Raw genomic sequence first — 22,828 nt, 5'->3', positions numbered from 1 at the left:
GTAAAAGAGTCAGCTCGAGAAGTGTCTTCGAAACGGATGTGGCTCCTCTAGCCTCTCCATGCCGATGTTCTGGACCATCCCCCTCCTGTGAACGCTGCTGCTGTGACTGGGCCCGTCCTCCTGTGCCCCGCTTCTGACTTTTGCCTCCCTCCTCTCCATACCTGCCTTGACTCCCTCCCTCCTTGCTGCACTGCTTTCCTCCTTGGGGTAGACATCCGGAAAGAGATCAGCCAGGAACTTTTTAGAGTGAGGCGAGAGCTTTGCGTTGGGACTCCTCCTCCTCCTTCTCCTCCTCGAGGCTCCTCTGTCCTCCTGTTCGGAACTCCGGAAGGTCGGAAGCATCCATGAATCTTCTGCGGTCATGAGATGGTTCTGGCGTTCGTGTGAGTGAACGACAAAGTGGGCATGGAAGGACAAAGATGAAGAAATGGAGGACGATGAAGCAAAAGAAGGGTGGATAGGATAGGCACAGCTCAAGGGAGAGTATGATGGAACGAAGGAGGGGAGGAGAAAAGCAAAAAGAACGACACGAAAAGAGGATGGCACGAGTGGTATCAATGAAGGTTTGTACCTCTAAGACTCTCATGTCCGCTTCCGATCGCTTCAAGACGATGTCGCTGCTCGCCTGCAGGAACGTCGGCCGATCCTCCTGCTTGGTACTTCGACCTCTCTCCTTCTTCCTCGCCGAAGGATTGTTGAGAATGGGGAAGGAGGAGAGGATGACGGTGGGAGATGTGGAGCCTGATCGACGATGATTGGAGGCAGGGAGGGACTCGATAATCTCCTGCATCCTCGTCGTGATTTTCTTGTCAAGTGCCTCAGAATCTTCTTTCATCGTCTTCACGCTCGTCTGCAAGGTCTCAACCTTGTCGTTGAGACGATCCTGCGGCAAGTGAGCGAAACTACCAGCATGGCAAGAGAGCTTGCAGTCAGGCAGGCAGGCAAGGAGGCAGAGGGACATGGAGGAAGGGCAAGCAAGCTGAGGATGCGGAGGAGCGGGGGACACCGGGGGAAGGGGGAGTACAGGGAGAGAGGAAAAGGAGGAGTAGAACGAGGAGGAGGGGCAGGGGAGCACCTGACTATCCTTGAGGAGGTTGATGGCCTTGAGAATTTCTGCGGAGTTGTCTTGACTCGAACATTCGTTCTGCCTCTCTACAACCGAGAAGTTGTGAATATTTCTTGCATAGTTCACGCTCTCCCTCTTCCTCCCCAGGTCAAATCCTGCATTCTTGGTCCTCTCAAAACGAACTCGCCGCAGGATTTTCCCATACAGCTGAACCCAGCGAAGGATGGAGATATTGTCTGCCCCAAGACTGCGCAGCTTCTCTCTCATCTTCTTCTCGTTCTTGGCAAAGTCGTCGATCTGAATGATCAGATCGGAAGGAGTCTTGCGGAGGATCACGAGGAAGTCCTCGCGATGGAGCGCAAGGAGCTCCACAAAGTCGAGAGCATGGAAAGTCGCTGGAAGACCTTGCTCGGTCTGCCACGTCACGTCGTCGTACAGAGCGAACTGACCGAAGCAATCTCCAGGGTTGAGGGTTGAGAGGGTGGGCCCGTCTAGATTCAGATCCACCCGGACCGTTCCTCGCTGGATCTGCAGCAGCCGGTCTGCTTTCTCCGTCATCCTCGCCACCGGGAGGTCCCGAGCATGCGTCTCCACCCTCATCGCCATGAAGAGCTGCACCAGGAAGGAGCTTTTGCTCTCGTGCACGATGCTCATGAACACAGGAATCCTGTTGAGGATGTTCTGGTGCAGGTGCTGCCCGATCTGCATCTGCAAGCCCACGGGGAGCAGCGAGATGGACTTGGACTGAGCCTCGAATGCCTGACGTGACGAGCAGTCCTGTAATAAGTAGCTCAGGAGCACTCGCTCGAGAGCTGGAGACGTCTCCTTGGACCGAAGGAAGCTCTTGACCTCCTGCGACAGCCTGAGCCTGTCCCTTGCAAATCTGTTTATGTGCGACATCGAGCTCTGAACCTCTCCGATGAGCATGCCAAAGATGATGCTGCCAAGGAACATGATCAAGATAATCACCAGCCTCTCTGCCGTGTTTTCCGCTGCAATGTCGCCGAAGCCGACAGTCGTGAAGACTGTGCTGATGAAGTAGGCGGAGATGATGTACTTCTGCGCCAGAGACGGATCGTCGTCTAGCCCATGATGGTTCAACCACAGATGATATTCCTCCTCGGTTGAGAACGTCTCCTTGATCAGCCAGTAGAGGCAGCTGCAGAGATGGACCATCACAAAAATGAGGATGAAGAGCTTGACCATGGTGGTGATGAGCGGAGGAGGGCGGAGGATGGACTCTAGGATGTCAAGAGCGCCCACCAGCTTGCTTGTCTTCATCACCCTGAGCATCTTGAAGATCCTCAGAGGCTTCAAGACGCGGATGAACTTGAGGGAGTTGCTGTTCGAGTTGCTTGCTTTCCCGATGTAGCATGATTGCAGCGAGACGTACTCGATAATTGAGACAGGGATCGAAGTGCAGAGGTCGAAGAACAAAGTCCCCCTGAGATATTCCTGCCACACCACCACCAGCCTGTCTCGATACACTCCTTGCACGGAAACACCAACAAACAAGTTGCAGACGATCTCGAACACTGTAGAGTGTGTCATGACATGCAACGGGCACTTCCCTCCTCCTCTCACTGAAGAAACAATCCACAATCATGTCCAAGTCAAGCGTCGGCATCCTATAGCAATCCTCAACATTCCAGAAGAATCCGATCGTTACCTGTCACAGTATCGTCAGCCCTCCTCCCCAGCTCCTATCATGCGAAACCGGAGTCGTGACTCCTACATAGAGCAAGAAGAAGGAGGAGGTTGCGGTCATGAACTGTCCGAAAGGGGAGAAGGGATGGATCAGGCGGGATCCTGGTTGTCCCAGTCTCTGCAGGAAGGCAAGGATCAGCCTGTTGCAACCTCAGCTTCCGCGCCATACCGGCGGTCCGATCCCAAAGATTTTTCGCTTCCATTCCGCTATGATTGAGTGCTTCTTCCCGCCTCTCTGCAAGATTGCATCAAAACGTGAAATGCGTGACGATGACGGATGACCTTTGGTCCCTTCAGGACAAGTGCTGAGAGCTTCGGGGACACATCAACACGCTCCTGAGATCCTTGATCCTGAGAAACTGACCCGTCTTGTTCCCCTTCCGTCTCAGTAGCATCAGAATGCGAGTAAGTTATCTCCGCCTTCAATTGGTCTGACGGGTAGTCCGCATGCTCTGCTGCAGGATGCCCGTCCTCCTCAACACCTTGCACATGATGCCCGTTCTGCAAGTCAGCCCGAGCCGTTGCCTTCATGCCTCTGAAACAGCTGAATTCTCCCTCCTCGCTTTCCTTCAGAAATTAGAGATTGCGACGGTACAAGCTATCATTTCTGTATTCGACATCTGTCAGAACAACATCAAAGTCGAAATTCTATATTCTTGTCATTCAGGTACTTTCTTGCCCCTACAAACTGCTCCTCCAATCCATCTCACATTGAATCTACCACTCTCCTCTTCTCTTTCCCTCACAGCATCTCTCTCTCCTCCCTTTCATCTTCCCTTTCCCTCTTGCCTCCCTTCTTCTGTTGTATCCTGCCATCTCCTGACGATCCATGCGCTGCCGGTGGTCCATATTTTCCATGATAAAATTCCAACCCCTCGGCCATGTAACCATGGTCATGGGTTGATCAGTCCACCCCCACCCCCTTCATCCTACACAACTTATACGACAATACCCCATCAATAACACTACTTTCGTAATCAAATGCAGAGGTGGGTGGTACCACTACCCTCGTGTTTCCTCCCAGGGTACACCTGACCACCCCTCCGTCATCAAAATCCCTCGCTACTCCACTGCTTCCTGCCATGACCCCCCATTATACAGCATTACCCTCTTTTCTACTTCAAAGTACCCACCATTTTCTCATTGCAGGCATCACTCTTTCTCCAAGTACCCCTCCTTGTCCTTTGTGCTTCTAGTCAAAATTATTGACTTTGTAACCCCTACCCCCGATTTCTACTTCATAAATAGGGTACTCAGACAACGGTACCTTTTCTTTTTTTAGGGTCCTTCGTATTCACCCCTGTCATATCTATTTCTGTACACCACCCCACAGTATTCCCAGAAACCTGTCCTTGAGTGTACCGGTCCGTGAATGACCTACCCCTCACGGTACATTCCTGGTGCCACGGCCACCGACTCCTGCGTGATTCGGTCGAACTGGGTAGGGTACATGAACACGGCCCGAAGATTACCGTTGAAAGGCCCTTACAATGTGGTCAAATGAGGGGTGGGGTACCCAAAAGGAGGGGTCCCGAAAGGTTGGCAGGTTTGTGGGGAAGGGGGTTCTGGATTCGGCATCCCGAGGAAAACAAGCATTAGCTAATTGACTTTGCAATCAATCTTTCCGAACTGATGAAGTTTCGAGAGTAGTTGAACGACACTGAGGGCACGCAGTTCACTTTGCATTCATTCTTTAGTACGACAGGTTCACTCTACTTGTTTGCTTTCTCCTCCTCTACATCCATCTTCTTGTTTGAAGGAGATCCAGAGCCAGATCTACCACTCCGCGATGTCTTCGGCTCCTCCTCCTCCTCCCGGGCCTCCTCCTCCTCCTCCTCCTCCTCCTCCTTCATAACACAATCGCTCACAGCTGGTTTCGACATGCCTTCCTCCTCCCCCTGATCCTCTACCTTCTCCCCATCCAGTGCTTGAGAATCAGGACGATTTTCGGCTCCATCCACAACCTGCCAGGCGAGCGACGTCAATCGAGAGCAGAGGAGCGTTATCAAACGTCACCATATCGCCGTCCTGGACATTTTCCCTCCTGGTTGGACTGAAGTAAGGGAAGTTGGTAACGCAGTCTCGGCCGAAGATGGCTAGCGCGATTTTGTCGTAAGCTCTGCAGCTCAGCGTCAGGCCCTGCACTGTAGCAGAGGAGCAACGAGTAGACAGGTTCCACCCCACCTTGCAGCCTGTACTGCATGGTTGAACACCCCGGCCACGAGCTTCCTGGGCCGCGCCGTTCCTCCAAGGTTCTCTCCCACGTAGATGCAAGCTTCCCAATCTCCCTTCGTCGTCCTCTCAACCCCGAGGTACTTCCCATGCAGCATCTGCAGCTCCACGTGCGTTGCCTCCTGGCTGCCCGACCAGGCCTGCGCTAGAGTGTGAGCAGTGTGCTCTGGCTCCACCATCTTGGTGCGAGAAGCAGCCAGCAGCTCCTCAGTGATAGGGAAGTTCGTCTTGGCTCGCTCTCGATTGATGGCAACCACAGCTCGATCGTATGCCAGGGCAGCAGCCTTCGCCGACTTGAAGAACCCTAGGTGCTGTGTCCTCTTCTGACCGTTCTCTCCCTTCCTCAGAGTCGCTCGCCATGGACCGTCGTCCTTCCTCCACACCCCGAGGTACATCGCCTTGCGTATCTTGTTGGCTTCGCTCGAGTCCTCTGCCTCATTCAGCTGTCGCTTTCTCCTCTTGATCGCCTGCTGGCCGTCCCAGACAACCTCGTTGTCCTCCGACAGATCACTTTCCGATCCCGACATGATGTCGGAGTCTGTGATGGCCTCTGACTCGAGCATATGTCGGATATCCGCTTCATCCCTCTCCTCGTCGTGCGGGAAGTTCGTCACTGCTCGACTTCCCTTCAGATAGATTGCCGCGCGATCGTAAGCCATGGCGGCGTCGACTGCATTCTCAAAGATCCCTAGTCGGTACCGGCACTTACCGCTGCCGTTCTTGCGAAAGTTCCAGATGCAAGACTTGTACTTGCCCGAAGGAAGCTTCCATACCCCGACGTACTTGGTGGGATGGGTCAGCTCCCCGCATCGTGCCTTGTAGAGGGTCTTGCAGAGGAGAGCGAGGGCCGACGAGTCTTCCATTTGATCGTACTCTTGGCTCTGATCGAAATCGTCCCCGTCATTCTCCTCCTGCTGGCCCACTAGTGCTCGGTTGGACACATTGTTGAGCAGAAACGCTCCGAAGCGGAGGTCCGGGTCATCGTAGTTTGGAGAGCTGAACTTGGAGATCTCGTTCCCTTCCTGGTCGAAAACTCTGGTCTGTGGCATTTGCCCACGGCCTCCTCTCCCTCCTCTTCCTCCTCGCCCTCGTCCTCTCGTCTGCCGTCTTGGACGATTGGACACGTTCACATTCTTCGACATGTTTCCTTGCGCATCTGCCTTGGACTGTTCCGCCGAGTGATGTCGGGAGCCCGCAGGCTTCTGAGCAGCAGCCTGAGCTCCTTGACCAACCATGAACTGGGTTGCCTGACAGATACATGTTATATTTCATTAAGCAGCGAGCACCTCTCAACCTGGCCGTAGACTACGAATGATCCTCCCGGCTGCTGGATTAGTACGGGTTGGACCGCTTGTCCCCCAACCTGCTAGTCATTTGAGTCTGTAAGATTGGATTCGGACTCGGTGGCTATGGGAGAGGTAGGAGATAAGAAAGGAGTGTGGTGGTGGATATTGCATATTCGGCCTCCTGATGAGTACTCGTCACCTGAGCGTGAAGATTTCTTCCATCGGCAACGCTGATCAAATTCAAGTTCAGTTGAAACAAAGGATTGAACGAAGACCACCTGCTGCCGTTAGCTGATGAAATGGCCGTTGCATCTGAAACAACATATCTGTTTTAGCAAGGATTCCAACTTCCACCTTCATATCTGCTATGCACCTTTGCACTCATGATCTCTCGATGCCGGTTCGGTAGAAGACTTCTTAGGATCACTGCTGGACACAGGTTCGATCGTAGATGTTTCTCCCGCATGCGATTTGGAATCTCCGTTTCCTTGATTTGCCTTCTTCTGAGGAAGATGAACTCAATGTCTCACGAGGAGAACAGAAGGAACCAACATGAACTGGTTGTGGGGGCAAACCCATTGGAAGAGCTCTAAACTGATTTGTTTGCCCGGGGACGTAGAACAAGACTTGCTGTTGCGGGGCTGATGTTCCAGTCGGCAGATAGTAGACAACCTGTGAAGACTAAACGATGTCATTGGCAGGTGAATAGACTCACTTGTGGGGTTTGTGTGCAATTTGAAGCCTAGAGTGCGAGACGCTTATGTGAGCGAACTCAAGTGAAATCCTTCAGAAAAACCTGCTGTGCTTGGCTGGAACTGCTGCTGTTCAACACTTGAAGGTTTTGCCCTACTTGCAGAAACTGGCAGAGCAAGAATGTCAATTTGAGAGCTCTATGAGACTTCTTTCAGCGATCATACCTGTCCGTTGGGGTAGAAGATGTGAACAGGACCACCACCTCCGCCTGAGCCCTGAGGGCAAGAGTCACTTCACTCCATCGGGAGCAAATAGGCTGTAGCCAATCACCGGGAAGCTTGCGATAGATTGCTGAAGTTGTTGAGCAACATTCTTCAGAATGTTCCCGTTGACCTCCTCGCTGTTTCCTGTTTCCCCTTGCGATGTGGGAGGGGCTTCTTTCTCCTCGACTGTTTCGTTCCTGGCAATCTCTGCATCTAATGCTGCTTTGAGCAAGAGAGATAGTGTCATGATTTCAAATCGAGCATCGTGTCTCCCTAATACCTTCCATGTTTTCAACCGAGCCTTGCGCTAAACTATCAACAAGTTTGCGCGTGGCGGGCGAAAGGTTCCCCTCAGAGCTCTCAGACAACTGTGCGAGGAGACTGAGGAGACATCACACCTCATCCTTTTGATTCACCTGCCGCACACCGAGGCGAGGGGTCGACAAGGCTGCCGAGGCTTCACTTCGCTCGTCCGCCATGGTTTCATCTGTGCAGAAGCTTGTTAAGAGTGGCAACAACCCTGACTTGATCGTTCCACCTTCTTCAGTCTTTGGCGCGTCTCCATTTTCCTTGCTTTGGGAAGAAGGGTTGTCTTCGTTTGAGGCCTTGGTTTCGCTGCCCTGTTTTGCTCCCGGCTCCTCAGCCGCAGGGGCCTCCTTTGCCGGCTCTCTCTCAACCTCTTCTGGAGCATCATGAGGAGTGCCCTGCTTGCTTGTTTCCAACTTCTCCTTGGATTCCGTCTCAGTCATCACAGGGGACAACTTGAAAGGCTCTTCGTTCATAGCGCTGTCACAACCCGAAGCCATCTCTGGACCGTTGCAACCGCACTTATTACATCACACAGGCGCCGCGATCAGAGGGCACAACCCGCCATGGCGCAACACGTTGAAGCAACGTAGCCCTGCAAAGTGAAACCAATCAGATGCTCCCCCAAGGCGACACTCGGCAGGAAGGGGACCAACCCCCCTCAAATGACCAGCACATACATCTGCAACCACATTCGCAAACATGCTCGGTACGTGAGGCCTCGCATCCTTCGGCTGTAGGCATCTCCCCTCAAAGCTTCTCCTCTTCTCCTCGCTTGTCCCTCTGCCTTCATCTCCTCTCCTCCTCCCCACCTCTCCCTTCCTTCTCTCCCGCCTCTGCCGCGCACATTTTTTCTGGAACCCTCATCCCCGCTCTGAATCGGTCTAAAAGCAAGCTTGACCCGGTGAAGCTCAGACTCGGGACTGCCGGGACCTGAACTTACTAAAAATACCGTGATGGCCCTCAGTGATGATCATCATGTAGGGGACTTTTGTAAGAACTCGGATAAGTTCTTGAAGACGGCGAGAAGTTCAGGGTATTGCGTCTCATCGGTGGACGAAGCTCAGCGAGATGGAAGTGGGCTTTGACATAGGTCTGGAATTAAGGAATCGACGAGCCTGAGGGTCAGGCAGTGAAAAGGGGGTTAGGAGGACACGTGTCCAGGGCGGTGTGCATTGTAATTGGGCTGGAAGGGACCGTGAAGGGAAGGTGACTGCTGTGAATAAAGCCGAGGTGTTGGCGGTGTTCAACGGTTGTGTGGTTCTTCTGAGAGTTCTATCACCATCAGTGAAGGTGTTAGAGACAGCACAGCTGTGTATCGTTGAGGTGAATAAGGTTGGTGTAAGGATCTCAGGTGTACTGAGAGTTAGTCTTTGGTGGATCTTGGGTTAAATAGATTCTCAGGGCCAGTGAGGTGGAGGTTGATTCGCCGCTGATTAACTTTGAACTTCCGCAACTGAAGGCTACTAGGCTGGAGGCCGCGGATGGCATGGGTTAATCCTGGACTTCAGCATGGCCTATCTTCCCATCAGCGGCCGGGCGGCCAGCACTGATGGACTCTTGCAGGACGATGCGCTGCGCTTTCAAGTATCCGACTTGCAAACGTATCCGGTCCAGGATCTTTCGTCAGCTCAAGGCCTCCAAGAATAGGTTTGGTTCTCGCTGTCTTTTCTCTTCTCGCCGGCGCCGTTTGGCTCAGGGTCAAGCCTTCTCGACTCTCCTGATTGTCCTCGTACTGATCTTTAATTTGTCACTCACGGGCCCTGTTCAGCAGCAAGGCTTGAAGGTCGAGGCCCGGCGGCCGGGTCGGGCCGCCCGCGACCGGTCCGTGAACTTGTCTGGTCTCCGAGTGACTGCTTCAAGCACTGTCAAGTTCCGAGTCACCAGTCTAGCGGCGGCCCGGGCCTGGGCTGCCGGGGCCCAGGCGGCCGGCGGTGCCGGACCGGAGTCTGCGTCGGACTCTCGACGTGGATCCCTGCTTCCAGTCAGGCTTCCAGTTCCATGGTGGGGAAGTAACAGGATGCCGAGGGTGTCGCGCCGACAAGATAAGCAGGAGGAGGAGGAGGAGGAAGCAACAGTTGTGATAGACTCTGATTCAGAGGAAGAGGCTCGAATCAAAAGGAAGAGACGCCGAAAACCTCAAGGGAGAGCTGCTGAGGACGAGGATCCTGGAGAAGGAGGAGGAGGGAGAATCAGAACCCAGAGGTCAAATGAAACTCGCAAACCAACTAGGTGCTGCTGAACTCTATCCTGATCAAGGCCTTATGATCGTGCTGACTCCTTGATAGTGGTAAAGGGCGCCAGCGAACGCTTGTATTCTCCAGAGGTGGGCATGCTACTGAAGACTTCGAGGCGGAAGGTAAACGTTTCAAATCTTCTGGTTGTAAGCATCCTGATTCCTGTTGCTCCTCACAGCACGAACCAGCAAACATGCTCCCATCACGAACATGTGGGCAGATCATTTCTCTCCCGGTAACATGCAAGAGCTCTCTATCAACTCAGCCAAGATATCTGAATTCAGCACATGGCTTGACCGGAGCATGGAGTGTCTGCGAGCGGGCCACAAGCTCTTCAACAAGATTTTAGTGTTACGAGGGCCGAGTGGATGTGGAAAGTCATCGTTAGTCCGGTTGATGGCCAGCCAGAAGGGCCTCAAGGTCGTCGAGTGGAAGAGCAAGCCAACGATCTCCTATGATCGAGTGCAGAGTTTGGAGATAGAGTATGAGTCAGAGCTGGACAACCTAGTGCGCTTCTTGCGTTCAAGTCGACAGTTGTCGAATTCAATCATCACGTTCGACAACGAAGGAGAGTCGGGGATCGATCATGCGGGCGTACTCATTCTCCTCGACGAGGTCCCTTACATGCACATGGAGCATCAAAGGAGTCGGCTGAGGGCAGAGCTCGTTCAGTTCTTCAATCATGTTAGGTGTCTTCTGGTTGTCACTCACACAGATCATCAGTCAAACGAACGAGGTCTTGCTGCCTGGCCGCAATGCATCTTTGGCCTCCCGGGTGTTCAAGTCATTCAGATGAATCCGATAGCCAAGACTTTCTTGAAGAAGGGTATAGAAAGAATCATGAGTGCTGCTCGTGTTGGTTCAGAAAAGAGTGTAGTTGACTCAGTTGTACAGTGGGCTGATGGTGATATGCGCAGTGCAATCAATTCGCTCCAGGTGATATGCGCTGGTGGGAGGCGAAATCGGGCACATTCGAGACCACTGTCAGTCGCTGATTCAGCTGGGTATGGTAGAGAATCTTCTCATACATTTTTTCACGCGTTAGGGAAAATTCTCCACAAGAAGTCAAGCCCGACTCAGAATCCCTCAGAGGCATCACAGGACGAGGTGAATCCTAACAAGGGCACGGAGATAGCAGCCGGCACAGGAAACCTGGAAGAGGTGGTGGAGAAAGCAGGATTGACTGAGAAGATTCTGTTGGATTATCTCTTTGAAAATTTTCCCACCTTCTACAGTGAGATTGAAGACATAGCGGAAGCCTGCTGCTACTTGTCGGAAGCGGAGCTCGTTGCCTCGTCTTGGAATCCCAGCGACAACCCCTATCACAATGACAACATGAGCGGGAAGGCGGCGACAAATGCTAGTCGATGCGCTGTCTCAATATCTTGCCGGGCCATCCCACTTTGCAACAAGCACGCAGTGAAAGCGAAATTTGTTCCTCTTTGCAAGCCAACCATGTTTTCTGTCGAGAATTATGCAAACCGCATGAAGAGCGAGGTGGTTCGAGCCTTCTCGACGGCAAGGACAGATGACCTCGTCAACATGCTGCCTCTCCATCCCCTACGCTTTGCTTCGTACAGGACCGACGTTGGGCTGACTGCTATTCAGAGATCGTGTCTGCAGGAGTTGACATCGTTCACGTTGCAGAACGGACAAGCAAGCAGCAAGTACAAGCGTCCCTCACGAGAGATGCTCAAAGAGGGTTTCGACGAACCCATTGTACCTTGTATTATAGAACCGCAGGCGGGTCAACCAGGTGGGTCAAATTTACACATATCCCACAACAATGATTTTGACAAGAGCACTTCGCAGATAGTCAGAGCGATGCAAGGGTGGAGAGTTTGCGATTCAAGTCTCAGGCGGCCCTCATTGAAGACCAGATCGAAGACTTCAGTGACTAAAGTGCTTCTCACCATCGTTCACCCACTTATCCATGCTAGCCAACCTTCTCATCTCTCTGAATATGTAAATTCATTCTTCAACAACCTAGTTGAATCAAATACTACGGTCTCTCGGAGCAAGACAACAGCACTCCCGATCCAAATATCTTCATCAATTAACAGGACGGAATAATGCCAGGAGTGTTGGTGTTCGCAGGATGCTGCTTGTACACCTGATCACCAGGATTAGAAACATTGTCTCGCAAGACTTCTCCGGCGACGACCTGACAGTAAAAGGCATCCTTGGGGATGTCACCTGCCCCAGAGGTCACTGAAAGATCAACAACGAGCAAGAAGAGAAATTCATCAGAGAAAATATGAAGCAACGTCCTAGTTCTTACAGTTTTTCTCCTCGTCAGTGGGAGTCCAGGTGGGCATCCATCTAGAACAAAGTTCATCCATGATCAGGGTTCTTCCAAGAGACGAGGGTATCACCCAGGCATGGCTCCATCCACAAGATCGCATGCTTGGCTGCTCAGGGACTGAAGGATGAGCGAGTTCTGTCCGAACGAGTCCTTCAGCTCAATAAACTTCCTAGCGTTATCTGTAGCTGAATGTGAGCTGGAAAACAACTGCATTTTGCGTTGTCATTTTCTTTTTCCATCACGGTCTCTCCATGAATCCCACTAGAAGATGGGATATAGACAGGTTCAGCTGTACAAGCAAGAGCACTCATTGTGGATAAGTGGCAGGAGGGTGGCAGGCACAAAGAAAGGAGGAAGAGGGGGTGGAGGAGCATCAGGAGCAAGGGATCAGGTGCAGGAGGAACAGCGGCATAAACAGGAGAGTTCAGGAGCAGGAGGAGGAGCAGCAGGAGCAGCAGGAGCAGCAGGAGCAGCAGGAGCAGCAGGAGCAGGAACATCGTTGTCGCTCACCGAACATTGCCGCAATTACAGCAGCAGTCAATGGCGTGGGGGTATATGGACCATTTTCACGGGGTGGGGGTAGAATTTTTTTTGGTTCAAGTAGGGGTTGAAAGCCCAGTAAATATGCGGGTATATCACAGGGTAGGGGTATGTATCGTTGGCGGGAGGGGTAGGGGTAAGATTTTTTGAGTAGGGGTTCTTTGAAGAGTCAAGATGGGGGTGGGGGTGCATTTGGCCGCATTGCAAGTTTGATCAGGCTCCTCCGACAACAGGTGCCCCTGCCCCTGCTCCTGCTCCTGCTCCTGCTCCTGCCTGCCCCTGCCCCTGCTCCTGCTCCTGCTCCTGCTCCTGCCTGCTCCTGCTCCTGCTCCTGCTCCTGCCCCTGCCTGCTCCTGCCCCTGCCTGCTCCTGCTCCTGCTCCTGCTCCTGCATCTGCTCCTGCCTGCTCCTGCTCTTGCTACTGCTCCTGCTCCTGCTCCTGCTCCTGCTCCTGCCCCTGCCTGCCCCTGCCCCTGCCTGCTCCTGCTCCTGCTCCTGCTCCTGCTCCTGCTCCTGCCTGCCCCTGCCCCTGCCCCTGCCTGCTCCTAGCATCCTGCTCCTGCACCTGCACCTGCATCTGCTCCTGCTCCTGCACCTGCACCTGCATCTGCTCCTGCCCCTGCCCCTGTTCCTGCTCCTGCTCCTGCTCCTGCCCCTGCCTGCTCCTGCTCCTGCTCCTGCTGCTGCTGCTGCTCCTGCTGCTGCTGCTGCTGCTGCTCCTGCCCCTGCTCCTGCTCCTGCATCTGCTCCTGCCCCTGCCCCTGCTCCTGCTCCTGCCCCTGCTCCTGCATCTGCATCTGCTCCTGCTCCTGCTCCTGCATCTGCATCTGCATCTGCACCTGCACCTGCATCTGCTCCTGCTCCTGCTTCTGGCGCTCCCGTGCTAGGTGCACCCCTGGCGCTGCCGCTGCACCTACCGATGCCGCTGCCCCTACTTCTGCACCTGTTCCTGCCTGCCCCTGCTCCTGCTCCTGCTCCTGCTCCTGGTCTTGGTTTTGCATCGGCCCCTGCTCTCACCCCAACATGCTGTCCTGGTCCTCGTCTTGGTCCTGCTCTCACCCCTGCTCCTGCCCCTACTTCTGCCCCTGCTCCTGCTCCTGCTCCTCCCTCAATGAAACAACTATGGCAATCTTATACTGTTTTTCCTCGCACATTCTTCAAGTGGTACTTACATGAATCTACTTCCATTGTTCCACCAAGAATTGAACACTTGTAACATGGAATTGAACACTTGTAATTGATTATAAGTCTGAGATCAACATGATGCTGAAGTTTCTAGTTACGACAAGTAACAAGATGTGAAAGTCCATTCCCGAATAGTGATGTAGAAGATCACGTAACTAGATAATGATAGAGGTAGTAGTCTTACACTCAATCCACAAAGGACGTAAGATTTTCGCCCCTATGTGGTTTACTGAAAGTGTCTCTGTATTCCATTCGCTTCCACATCCTTATTTTCCTACAAACGCATCTAGTCTCTTTTGATCGTTCATTATCATCGAGTGGTAAGTTGAAACGTTCTCTATGTGTATCGAACTATTGAACATTCAAACATTGTGCTTATTCGATCTTTCTACAGTGCAGCATCGCCTTTTCCACCGCAAGAACATCACAGATGGCTTTCTTCGCCAACAGAGATGTTTCTTTCTGTCTGCAATTGATCACAACTATCGTCTTGCTTGGAGGTCCTTGTCAGGTGCTCAGTTTCCGCGACGGGAATCCGAATTATCAGATCCCCCCCGCTAGCTCTGACCTAAACGGAAAGCGAGGGTTGTCTCCTACGGAGTTCAAAGCTTTCCTGATGCAGAAGGAGAGGGCGGCTAGGAATCGTCTGACCTTGCGAGGAGGGCACTCTACCACCATCTTTGAGCAAGCCATCGATGGCCACGGTTTGTTCACAGCTCATGTGCAGGTGTTGAAAGACGAGAGGGGAGTTCGGCTGGTGTGCTCGGCGCCGGAGAGAGGGTTAGAGATGCACTGGGGTGTGGTGGTGAAGGACATCAGCTCGCTGGAGCATCCCAAGGTTGTTACGAAAGATTTTGGTATTCAACTCCCAAAAGGTTCAACAGACCTGAATGATAAGTTGGTTCGAACACCAATGGATGAAGAGTTACATATCGCAGTCGACGGAACCCGCGGAGGGTCGCTCGATGATTTCTTGGGTATTCGTTTCAAAGTGTTCGACAGCAAGTCTGGGAGGTTTGAATTGTGCTTTTGCAGACCAGTTTAAACTTTACAACTTGCAGAGTTTTTCCAATGGGAGAAAATTCGGTTTTTGCTCCATTCCATGAGCACTTGAAGCATCTTAAGGAGATCAAGACTGGTGCAGTCCTTCCGATATGGAGGATGTGAAGGAAGACCGTTTTCAGCTGATCGTGAAGCAGATTATGGAACGCTCGAGGAGAGGCTGGCGAAAAGAACGAATCTGCCGATCGCTCTAGATGGAGATGACAGGAGGGAACACCAGGTAACTTTCAGCAGGTCGACGGGAATTTCATTGTTTGATGCTTCCTTGCACAGAGTGTAAAGGTGTCAGCTTCTCATGCGCAGCCGCAAAGTGAGAATTCCGAGAGCATCTCAGCGAAGTCTCTATCTCGGGTCAATCAGTGGGTCGACGGTTTGCATCATTCCCAGACTCCTCATTCGACAACAACAAATTCGGATAAGATGAGCGACGAGAATTCGTCTCAGGCGATGGCTGAGCCCGACACGAGGATCTATGAGAGCATGTTCGAATGTCTTGACAAGGATGGTAAGACGATTCAAGCTAGGCTGATAGCCCTTAAGGAAACCGACGATGAGCGAGAGATTGTTCGTATCAAAGTGATTCCGACAGGGAAAGATATCAAGCCAATCGCTATGCACTGGAGCGTCGGATATGAGAGGCCAGGCATGTTCTTTTCCCTTCCCCTCTGTTCTTTTTCAACTCACTTCCTGTTCTCTTGACCAATCATCGCTTACTCTAATACCATCATCTTCCTTGTTGTCCTTTCACATCTCATTTTGCTATTTTTCTTCTCACTTCTCTTTTGCGCTCTGGTCTGACTCCCATGAATCTGAACAGGCGATTGGAAATTACCACGAGACTACATGATTCCTTCTCAATCAAACGTTCTCAACAACGCCGTCCAGACGAACTTTGATAGTACCGGAGTGGACGACAAAGGAGTGCCAATCTACGAGATCAAACTAGTGATTGCTGACATGAATCATGCAAGCGAGAACTCAGCGCTACCGATCGCTATCAACTTCGTGCTGAAGGATGCAGTGGAAAACAGATGGTACAAGACAGCTGGAGGGAGTGACTTTCACGTGCCGTTGACGAGGTTCGAGAGGGGTCACAAGGGCATGACAGACTTCGAGGCTGATGTTGGCAACGACTCGCTTATGATCATGCCCATCCTCGAGTTTGAAAGCCGAGGGGGCCTGAGCCTGATGGAGCGATTCAGGACAGCACGGGATATGATCACCTCTTCGCAAAGCAGGGAGATGCTGCGACATTTGTTTGTTTGGCTCAGATTCTCCCAAACCAGACAGCTCTCATGGCAAAGGAGGCACAACACAAAGCCTAGAGAGCTTGCCGATGAAATCCAAATCCTGTCGGAGGTGGTAGCCAAATACTGGAAGTCCTCACAGTCAGCGTCTGATCGCGATATTCTTCGTATGATGCTGTCTACCATCCCAAGAGGAGGAGGCGACGGACAGAGGATCCGAGATGAGATCCTGGTGATCATGAGGAAGTTCGAGATCAAGAAGAGGAAGGGAACGTGGATGGAGGAATGGCATCAAAAGTTGCACAACAACTGCACTCCTGATGACATCTACATCTGCGAGGCTTACATCAAATTCTTGCAATCTAATGGAGATCTCAAAGCATTCTACAGTCACCTCAGCAAATTTGGGCTTGACAAGCAGCGATTGCAAACATTTGAGAGGCCCATTCTACAAGATCCGATCTTCTTTCCTTCCATCAAGGTACGTCCAAGAAATTCTTCCCTTCTTCTCAAAGTTCATCTCATTACTCCTTTCTTGGCCTCCTCTAAATCTTGAACCTGATCTTCACTAACATCTTCCCTTAATGCGTAGAATGGATTGATCAACGAGCTCAGCAACTACCTCCAAATCCTCAAATCCGTTCACGCAGGAGCTGATCTCGAGCACTCGCATGATCTCTGCAGAGGTTTCCTCCCCGGGAATCTCAACGCTCTTGTGGAGGCAGTGAAGGTGGAGAGGACCCATCCTTCTCCTGCCTACCAGGAGACTTTCACCTCCTTCTTCAACTCCGTTGCTGCTCGCCGATTGCTCTGGGAATCAATTCTTCATGAGCAGCATGTTCCCAAGGTGCGCGACCTGCTCTACCTCGACATCGCTCTACAGGATCAGAGCAGGATGATGGTGGAGGGAGTTCTCTCAAGTATGCAAGTCAAGGACTTGGCACTTTGGCTGCTGCTCTCGCTTGAGTCCCTCTGCTACACGCTCTTCTTCTCCTCAAACATGAGGAGCCTGTTTCTACGACGAGCGTCGAGCTCGGTGGACGAGGACCTTGACTCTTCCCTGCTTTCCCTGACCTCAGAGCTCGTCGAGATTCTTCGTGACTGGAGCAGTCTCCTCCAGACGGTGGGGATCAACATGGAGGAGTGGAAGAGCAAATCTCACCGGCATGCGCTGCTTGCCGCAGCGTATCTCGATCGCCTGGAGAGGATGCTGAGCCAGCTGGCCGACCGCTGTCACCGCCTATTCCAGCCCATAGCCGAGCAGCTGGGTGGAAGCATAAGGAGAAGAAACCCGGACAAGACCCCCGAGACCTGGAACATCGCCATGTTCACTGAGGGAGTGGTGCGAGGAGGAGTCGGGTTCGCCGTTTCTCTCATCCATCAGAAGGCTGTTCAGGCCTTCCGCAGGTCAGGAGTGCTGCCGTCATGGCAGGTCATCTCGCCTGGAAGCAGGAGGGCTAGAGGAGTTGTCATGATCGCCGATGTCAAGGACGTGCAGTTCAAGAGCTTTGACTGCCCGACAGTCCTCTTGTCAAGTCGAGTAAGCGGAGAGGAAGAGATACCCGAGGGAGTGGTGGCGGTTATAACGCAGGACTCTCCTGACGTCCTGTCACACATAGCTGTGAGGGCGAGGAACACCCACGTGATGTTCGCGTCCTGCTTCGACCTGGCATCCTTCCATCAGTTCCTCGACTTCGATGGGAAGGATGTTGTCTGTCAGGTGCTGGAGCAGCGGGTCTCGATCGAGATGGCAGAAGGAGCGATGGATGACATGGTGGACTCGCATACATCACATGGTTCCTCTCGACGGATGGAGGAGGAGGAGGAAGAGCGCTCGACACCTCCGTCCAAGTTCGTCTACCTCGAATCAGAGATTCTTGAGGAGGGCAAGAAGGTTGCAGGAGGCAAGACCATGAACTTGCTCAACGTAAGGAGGAGGCTGCCAGACTGGATCAAGACACCGAAATCAGCTTTGATACCCTTTGGGGTCTTCCAGTACGTCTTGCAGCATCAGGATAACAGGGACAGTCAGCGCAAGTACGCGGAGATTGTGAAGCAGCTGGGGGTTCTCGATGCGGAGGACATCCCAAGTAAGCTGCAAGACATCAAGAACATCATCCTCGATCTCAAGGTGCCCGACGAGGTCAGAGCCGACATAGCTCGCAGCCTTCAAGATGGAGTCTTCAGGCAGGTCGTCGTCGACGAGCAAGAGTCGCTAGACTGTATCAAAAGGGTCTGGTCGTCAGTGTGGAACGAGCGAGCTTTTCTCTCTTGTAAGAAGGCCGGGATCTCCAACGAGAGGATCAGAATGGCTGTCCTGCTCCAGCAGATCGTCGAGGCTGAGTATGCGTTCGTTGTCCACACGGTCAACCCGCTCAACCTGGACCCTTCAGAGATCTACATCGAGATCGCAAAGGGCCATGGCGAGGCTATCGTCGGCAACTTCCCAGGACGCTCCCTCAGTGTTGTGTGCAGAAGGGGAAGCCATGAGGTCCTGAGGATAGAGAGCATGCCTAGCAAGAGCGTCATGCTGCGAGCAAGAGGACTCGTCTTCCGCTCTGATTCAGACGCGGAGGACCTTCATGACTTCGCTGGCGCCGGGCTCTTCGACAGCGTGCCCCTGGTCGACTACGAGCGCGAGATCATCGGGTACAGGAAGGATCCGATCATTCAGACGACTAGCGAGCTGGACAAGTTGGTGATGAACATCTGCAAGCTGGCAGAGGAGGTGGAGGGGGCGATGGGAGGAAAGCCGCAGGACATCGAGGGATGCTGGTCGGGAGGGTCCCCGTACGTCGTGCAGTCTCGTCCTCAGGTGAAGAGGATACGTTCACTTCATGATCTGATGTTGCCGCGTTCCAGGTCGGGGTTTGAACGAGAACGAGGATTCGAATGCGAAGAGTGTGGATACGTGTAATCATAGGAAAAACAGTCATAATCTATTCTGTTTGTATTCCTCTAACTTGTCCACTGTCTCACCCTCGATCTATTCCTTACAGAAGTGTACCTATTGATGATAATCTTTCCTTCCTCTTGCTTACAAGTTACCTCATGATTCTGAACGTCTCATAGGGACCACCTTTGGACGTTTCAGGGTCATTTGATTTTTCTTTTCTTCCATCTGCTCAACTCATGCTGCTCAAACCGCTCTGCTCTGCTCTGCTCTGCTCTGCCCTGCCCTGCCCTGCTCTGCCCTGCTCTGCCCTGCCCTGCTCTGCCCTGCCCTGCTCTGCCCTGCCCTGCCCTGCCCTGCCCTGCTCTGCCCTGCTCTGCCCTGCTCTGCCCTGCTCTGCCCTGCTCTGCCCTGCTCTGCTCTGCTCTGCTCTGCTCTGCTCTGCTCTGCTCTGCTCTGCTCTGCTCTGCTCTGCTCCTCCTCCCAGCCCCTCCCTTGCTTCCTTCCTCCCTCGTTACACTGCTGGAATTTCTCCCAAGGTTGTCAACTTCTCAGACATTTGACCGCACATTTGGAGGGGTGGGGGTACTTGAGTAGGGGTATTCTGTAAGTATAATGGTGGGGTATCTTCAGGACCTTGTAGGGGTAGTCCAACTGGTCGTTATCGAATGCAGGCGCTTGACTGGGGAAGAGGAGGATTGCGGGAATGGGGAGCAGAGAGAGGAGGAGGAGGAGGAGGAGGAGGATCCGTAGGAGAGGTTCCAGTCAGACCTCCTGCGCTAGGGGGAGTGATGGAACCTCTGCGAAGTTCGACGACCAGGAAGGAGGACTGGAGGAGGTCGGAGGCTTCACTTGTCCAGATAGGAAGCGACACTGGGGTGGTCCTGAGCTACGAACCTCCTCCGTCTATGCCGACTCTGATGGACTTGAAGATGCAGCTGCAGCAGGCGAAGATGGAGGACATCGAGGGCAAGTTAAATATGCTCCACACGGAGAAGAGCTCAACGCGAGCTCTCGAGGAGAAGGTGCGCAGGTTGGAGCAGGAGAATCAGGCGCTGAAGAAGAAGAGGTCTGGAAGATGGAGGATCGACGATGAGAAGCTGATGGCTAAGATTCAAGCCAAGGTCGCAGCTGTTCAAAGTCAACGCGATGCAGCCATAGCCACAGCGAACGCGTCCTCGGATCAGGTTCGGCTCCTACGGAACAAGAATGCCGAACTTCAATATGAGGTGGACAGGCTAAATCTCGAGATCTCGAGGATGAAGTCGAACAAGGCGCAGCATGACCAGCCGGACCGGCTGGAGATTCTCCTGCAAGAGAATCAGAAGCTTAGAGAGGAGCAGCAGCGAATGAGCGAGCACATGGGTAGCCTGATCAACGCCATTCATTCCTCGACGAAGCATAGGTGCGTCAGTGTGCCTGGACCTTCTCTGCGAGCCTTGACATGCTTCTTTTACGATGTCTCCAGGACCAACACGCATGCGAGGTCCCCTCCCGACGACATGGAGGAGACACTTCGCAAGGAGCTGGAGAGGGCGGAGGCTGAGGTGCAGACCCTGCTGGGGAGCAACAACAACCTGGAGAAGCGAATGATGCAGTTGGAGGCGGAGAGGGAAAACGCTTCGCAGACGTCAGACCAGGCGAAGATGTATGCGCTGAAGCAAGCTTTCGATGTCGAGCTGCAAGAAAAAAATCGGATCATTGACGACAAGAGGAAGGAGGATGGTGCCGTCAGTCAGCGGGTCAGGATGCTGGAGAGGACGCTGGAGGAGTTGAGCAGCGCGATGGAGGAGCTGCATGCTGTGATGAGAGGGGGGGGCTCTTTGAACGGTCGGGAGGAGAAGGCGAGGGAGCGCAAGAATTCAATCCCTGCAAGTGATGAGGAGCAGAGGCTTTGGATGAAGATGAATGAGAAGTACGAGCTGAACAGAGTGAGCCCGGAAGTGGAGGGAGATAGCAGGGGTCAGGCTATCTCTCGCGCTCGTCATGTGAGACGAGCAGATGATGGAATCTTGGATGTTTGATTCCTTGCGATCAGATAAAGACAGGAGGGAGCGACCGCGATGTCGTGAAGTTGGAGGTAAAGGAGCAAAAACCTCTCGATGGTGTAATGTTTTGACTTCTCTTTCATCACAGAAAGAGCTTTCGAGAACTACACGAAGTTTGGCTTGCCAGTTGTTTTTTTTTTTTTTTGAGGATTGATCATGTTTTGCAGATGAGCTCCTGTTGAAAAAGGAACTTGAGTTGTCAAGGTCGAGCAAAGTAGAGCATTCTCTTTCAACTCTTGTTTTTACGTCTCCTGCAAAGTTTTGTTCTCCTCCTTCTCCCTTCTCCTTCCTGCCATGCTGTATCTTATCTCATTTGCCAGGATTCTGTCTTAAAGTCTATCAAGTACCTTCACTTTGCGTGCAAAGAACACATTTTCCCCGTCTCAGCCGTCATGGAGTTTGAGGTACAAAGTTTATCTTGCTCACGATGCCAGATGTGATATCACATGTACTTGCTGTTCTGCTGTTATGTCACATCGACCATCATCTCAAACATCACTTGCACGGGGACGTGATGATTCGTTTGATCATCATGACATGGATCAATCTCAATCATCTTCATCCACAGATCCCCCAAGATGTCGACGACGACTACAGGATCAACATGAAATATCTTCTCCACCGAGGTCTTACAATCACAAATCTGACGTCCCTCACTCGCCTCCTCCAGACCTCTGTGCCGCCCTAGGGCTGGAGCTGTACACAGCCCTTCACGTCGCCTACATCATCGCAGTGGACGACGAAATCTCCTCCTCCTTCGACGACTACGAGATCTCAAGGAGATACGAAGCTGGGATCACGTTCCTGCCTGTCATCAGCAGGTACTCTCGGTTCATCGAGGACGATGCACAGATCGCGCACCATAAGGTCGAGCACAACGAGACTGACAGGGAGGAGTTTCCGACGCACTGGGTGATAGCAGAGATCTCTGCCTCTCCTCCTCGCACCCCGCTGAGCAAGTCTGAAAGGCGTCGATGCTCCAAGACCTGTACGACAAGAGGGCGGATCAGTTGTTCAAGGTGGTTGTCCTTGCTTGTTATGCTGGGTTGTGATGTTCTTTCCCAGGGAGAGCTGACGACGTTCCTGTTCGACATGAAGATTTTCTCACATAGCATCAACACAAACCTCCCCGAAGAGGTGAGATGAAAGCGTTTGCTGTCGGATTGTTGTGTCATGCGATCCTCTTGGATTCTTGTTGCAATCTGATCACGTCCTTTCTTTTCTTTCAGATCAAAGATCTCATGAGTGGAGAAGGTGAAGCAAAACTTTTGACATGTTTGCTTGAGATGATTTCCTGCAACAGCTGAGAAAGATGACATGATAGAAATCTCAAAGTCGAAGTTGGAGAATGTTCTTCTAGATGCTCAGGTTCAATGTCATGCCCTTTTGTTGTAAATTTTCTTCTCTTGTCGTTTGTATTTTTCTCCTTCCTTTGTGATGTTTTCCTCCTTGCTCCTTGCTCCTTTCTTACCCCATCGCTGGTTTGTGCACATCCTGATTGAATCCTCCGACATTCCAGTTTGAGATCGAGCGAGCAAAGAGCAGCGAGAAGGACGCAGGTATTACAGCTGATCCTCCTCCTCCTACTACTACTACTCCACCATCACCTCCTCCTCCTCCTCCTCCTCCTCCTACTACTACTACTACTCCACCATCACCTCCTCCTCCTCCTACACCACCACCATCTCCTCCACCACCATCACCACCACCATCACCACCACCATCACCACCACCACCACCACCACCATCACCACTTCC

The 22,828-nt window shown here is 52.5% G+C and overlaps 5 protein-coding genes across 5 annotated transcripts; 2 read left to right on the top strand and 3 right to left on the bottom strand.

Annotated features, from left to right (window-relative positions):
• Positions 1–9: 9 nt before the first annotated feature.
• Positions 10–3,304, bottom strand: GUITHDRAFT_99228 (hypothetical protein; the record flags this gene model as incomplete). The annotated part of the gene is made up of 7 exons (XM_005842374.1): positions 10–372; positions 572–883; positions 1,076–2,601; positions 2,651–2,735; positions 2,784–2,891; positions 2,943–3,008; positions 3,056–3,304. 7 exons carry the CDS (start codon positions 3,302–3,304, stop codon positions 10–12), a joined length of 2,709 nt encoding a protein of 902 aa, XP_005842431.1.
• A 1,181-nt stretch (positions 3,305–4,485) lies between these two features.
• On the bottom strand, positions 4,486–8,053 carry GUITHDRAFT_131645 (hypothetical protein; the record flags this gene model as incomplete). Its single annotated transcript, XM_005842373.1, has 12 exons — positions 4,486–4,737; positions 4,790–4,892; positions 4,958–6,252; positions 6,300–6,368; positions 6,491–6,521; positions 6,570–6,603; positions 6,665–6,794; positions 7,088–7,150; positions 7,209–7,259; positions 7,315–7,466; positions 7,528–7,615; positions 7,664–8,053. The coding sequence occupies 12 exons, from the start codon at positions 8,051–8,053 to the stop codon at positions 4,486–4,488; spliced, it is 2,658 nt and encodes an 885-aa protein (XP_005842430.1).
• A 1,947-nt stretch (positions 8,054–10,000) lies between these two features.
• Rad24 (Rad24 DNA damage checkpoint protein) lies at positions 10,001–11,691 on the top strand (the record flags this gene model as incomplete). The annotated part of the gene is made up of 2 exons (XM_005842372.1): positions 10,001–11,546; positions 11,603–11,691. 2 exons carry the CDS (start codon positions 10,001–10,003, stop codon positions 11,689–11,691), a joined length of 1,635 nt encoding a protein of 544 aa, XP_005842429.1.
• Positions 11,692–11,748: 57 nt separating this feature from the next.
• Positions 11,749–12,623, bottom strand: GUITHDRAFT_149799 (hypothetical protein). Its single transcript, XM_005842371.1, has 5 exons — positions 12,606–12,623; positions 12,166–12,274; positions 12,072–12,112; positions 11,955–11,986; positions 11,749–11,903 (listed from the first exon to the last, which is right to left on the bottom strand). Exons 1-5 carry the CDS (start codon positions 12,610–12,612, stop codon positions 11,847–11,849), a joined length of 246 nt encoding a protein of 81 aa, XP_005842428.1. The 5' UTR covers positions 12,613–12,623; the 3' UTR covers positions 11,749–11,846.
• Positions 12,624–16,028: 3,405 nt separating this feature from the next.
• Positions 16,029–19,046, top strand: GUITHDRAFT_62607 (hypothetical protein; the record flags this gene model as incomplete). The annotated part of the gene is made up of 3 exons (XM_005842370.1): positions 16,029–16,610; positions 16,722–17,049; positions 17,155–19,046. The coding sequence occupies 3 exons, from the start codon at positions 16,029–16,031 to the stop codon at positions 19,044–19,046; spliced, it is 2,802 nt and encodes a 933-aa protein (XP_005842427.1).
• Positions 19,047–22,828: the final 3,782 nt, after the last annotated feature.

Source organism: Guillardia theta (assembly GCF_000315625.1).
Source record: "Guillardia theta CCMP2712 unplaced genomic scaffold GUITHscaffold_1, whole genome shotgun sequence".
NCBI classification, from domain to species: domain Eukaryota; class Cryptophyceae; order Pyrenomonadales; family Geminigeraceae; genus Guillardia; species Guillardia theta.
This window is presented reverse-complemented; position numbering and strand designations above follow the sequence as displayed.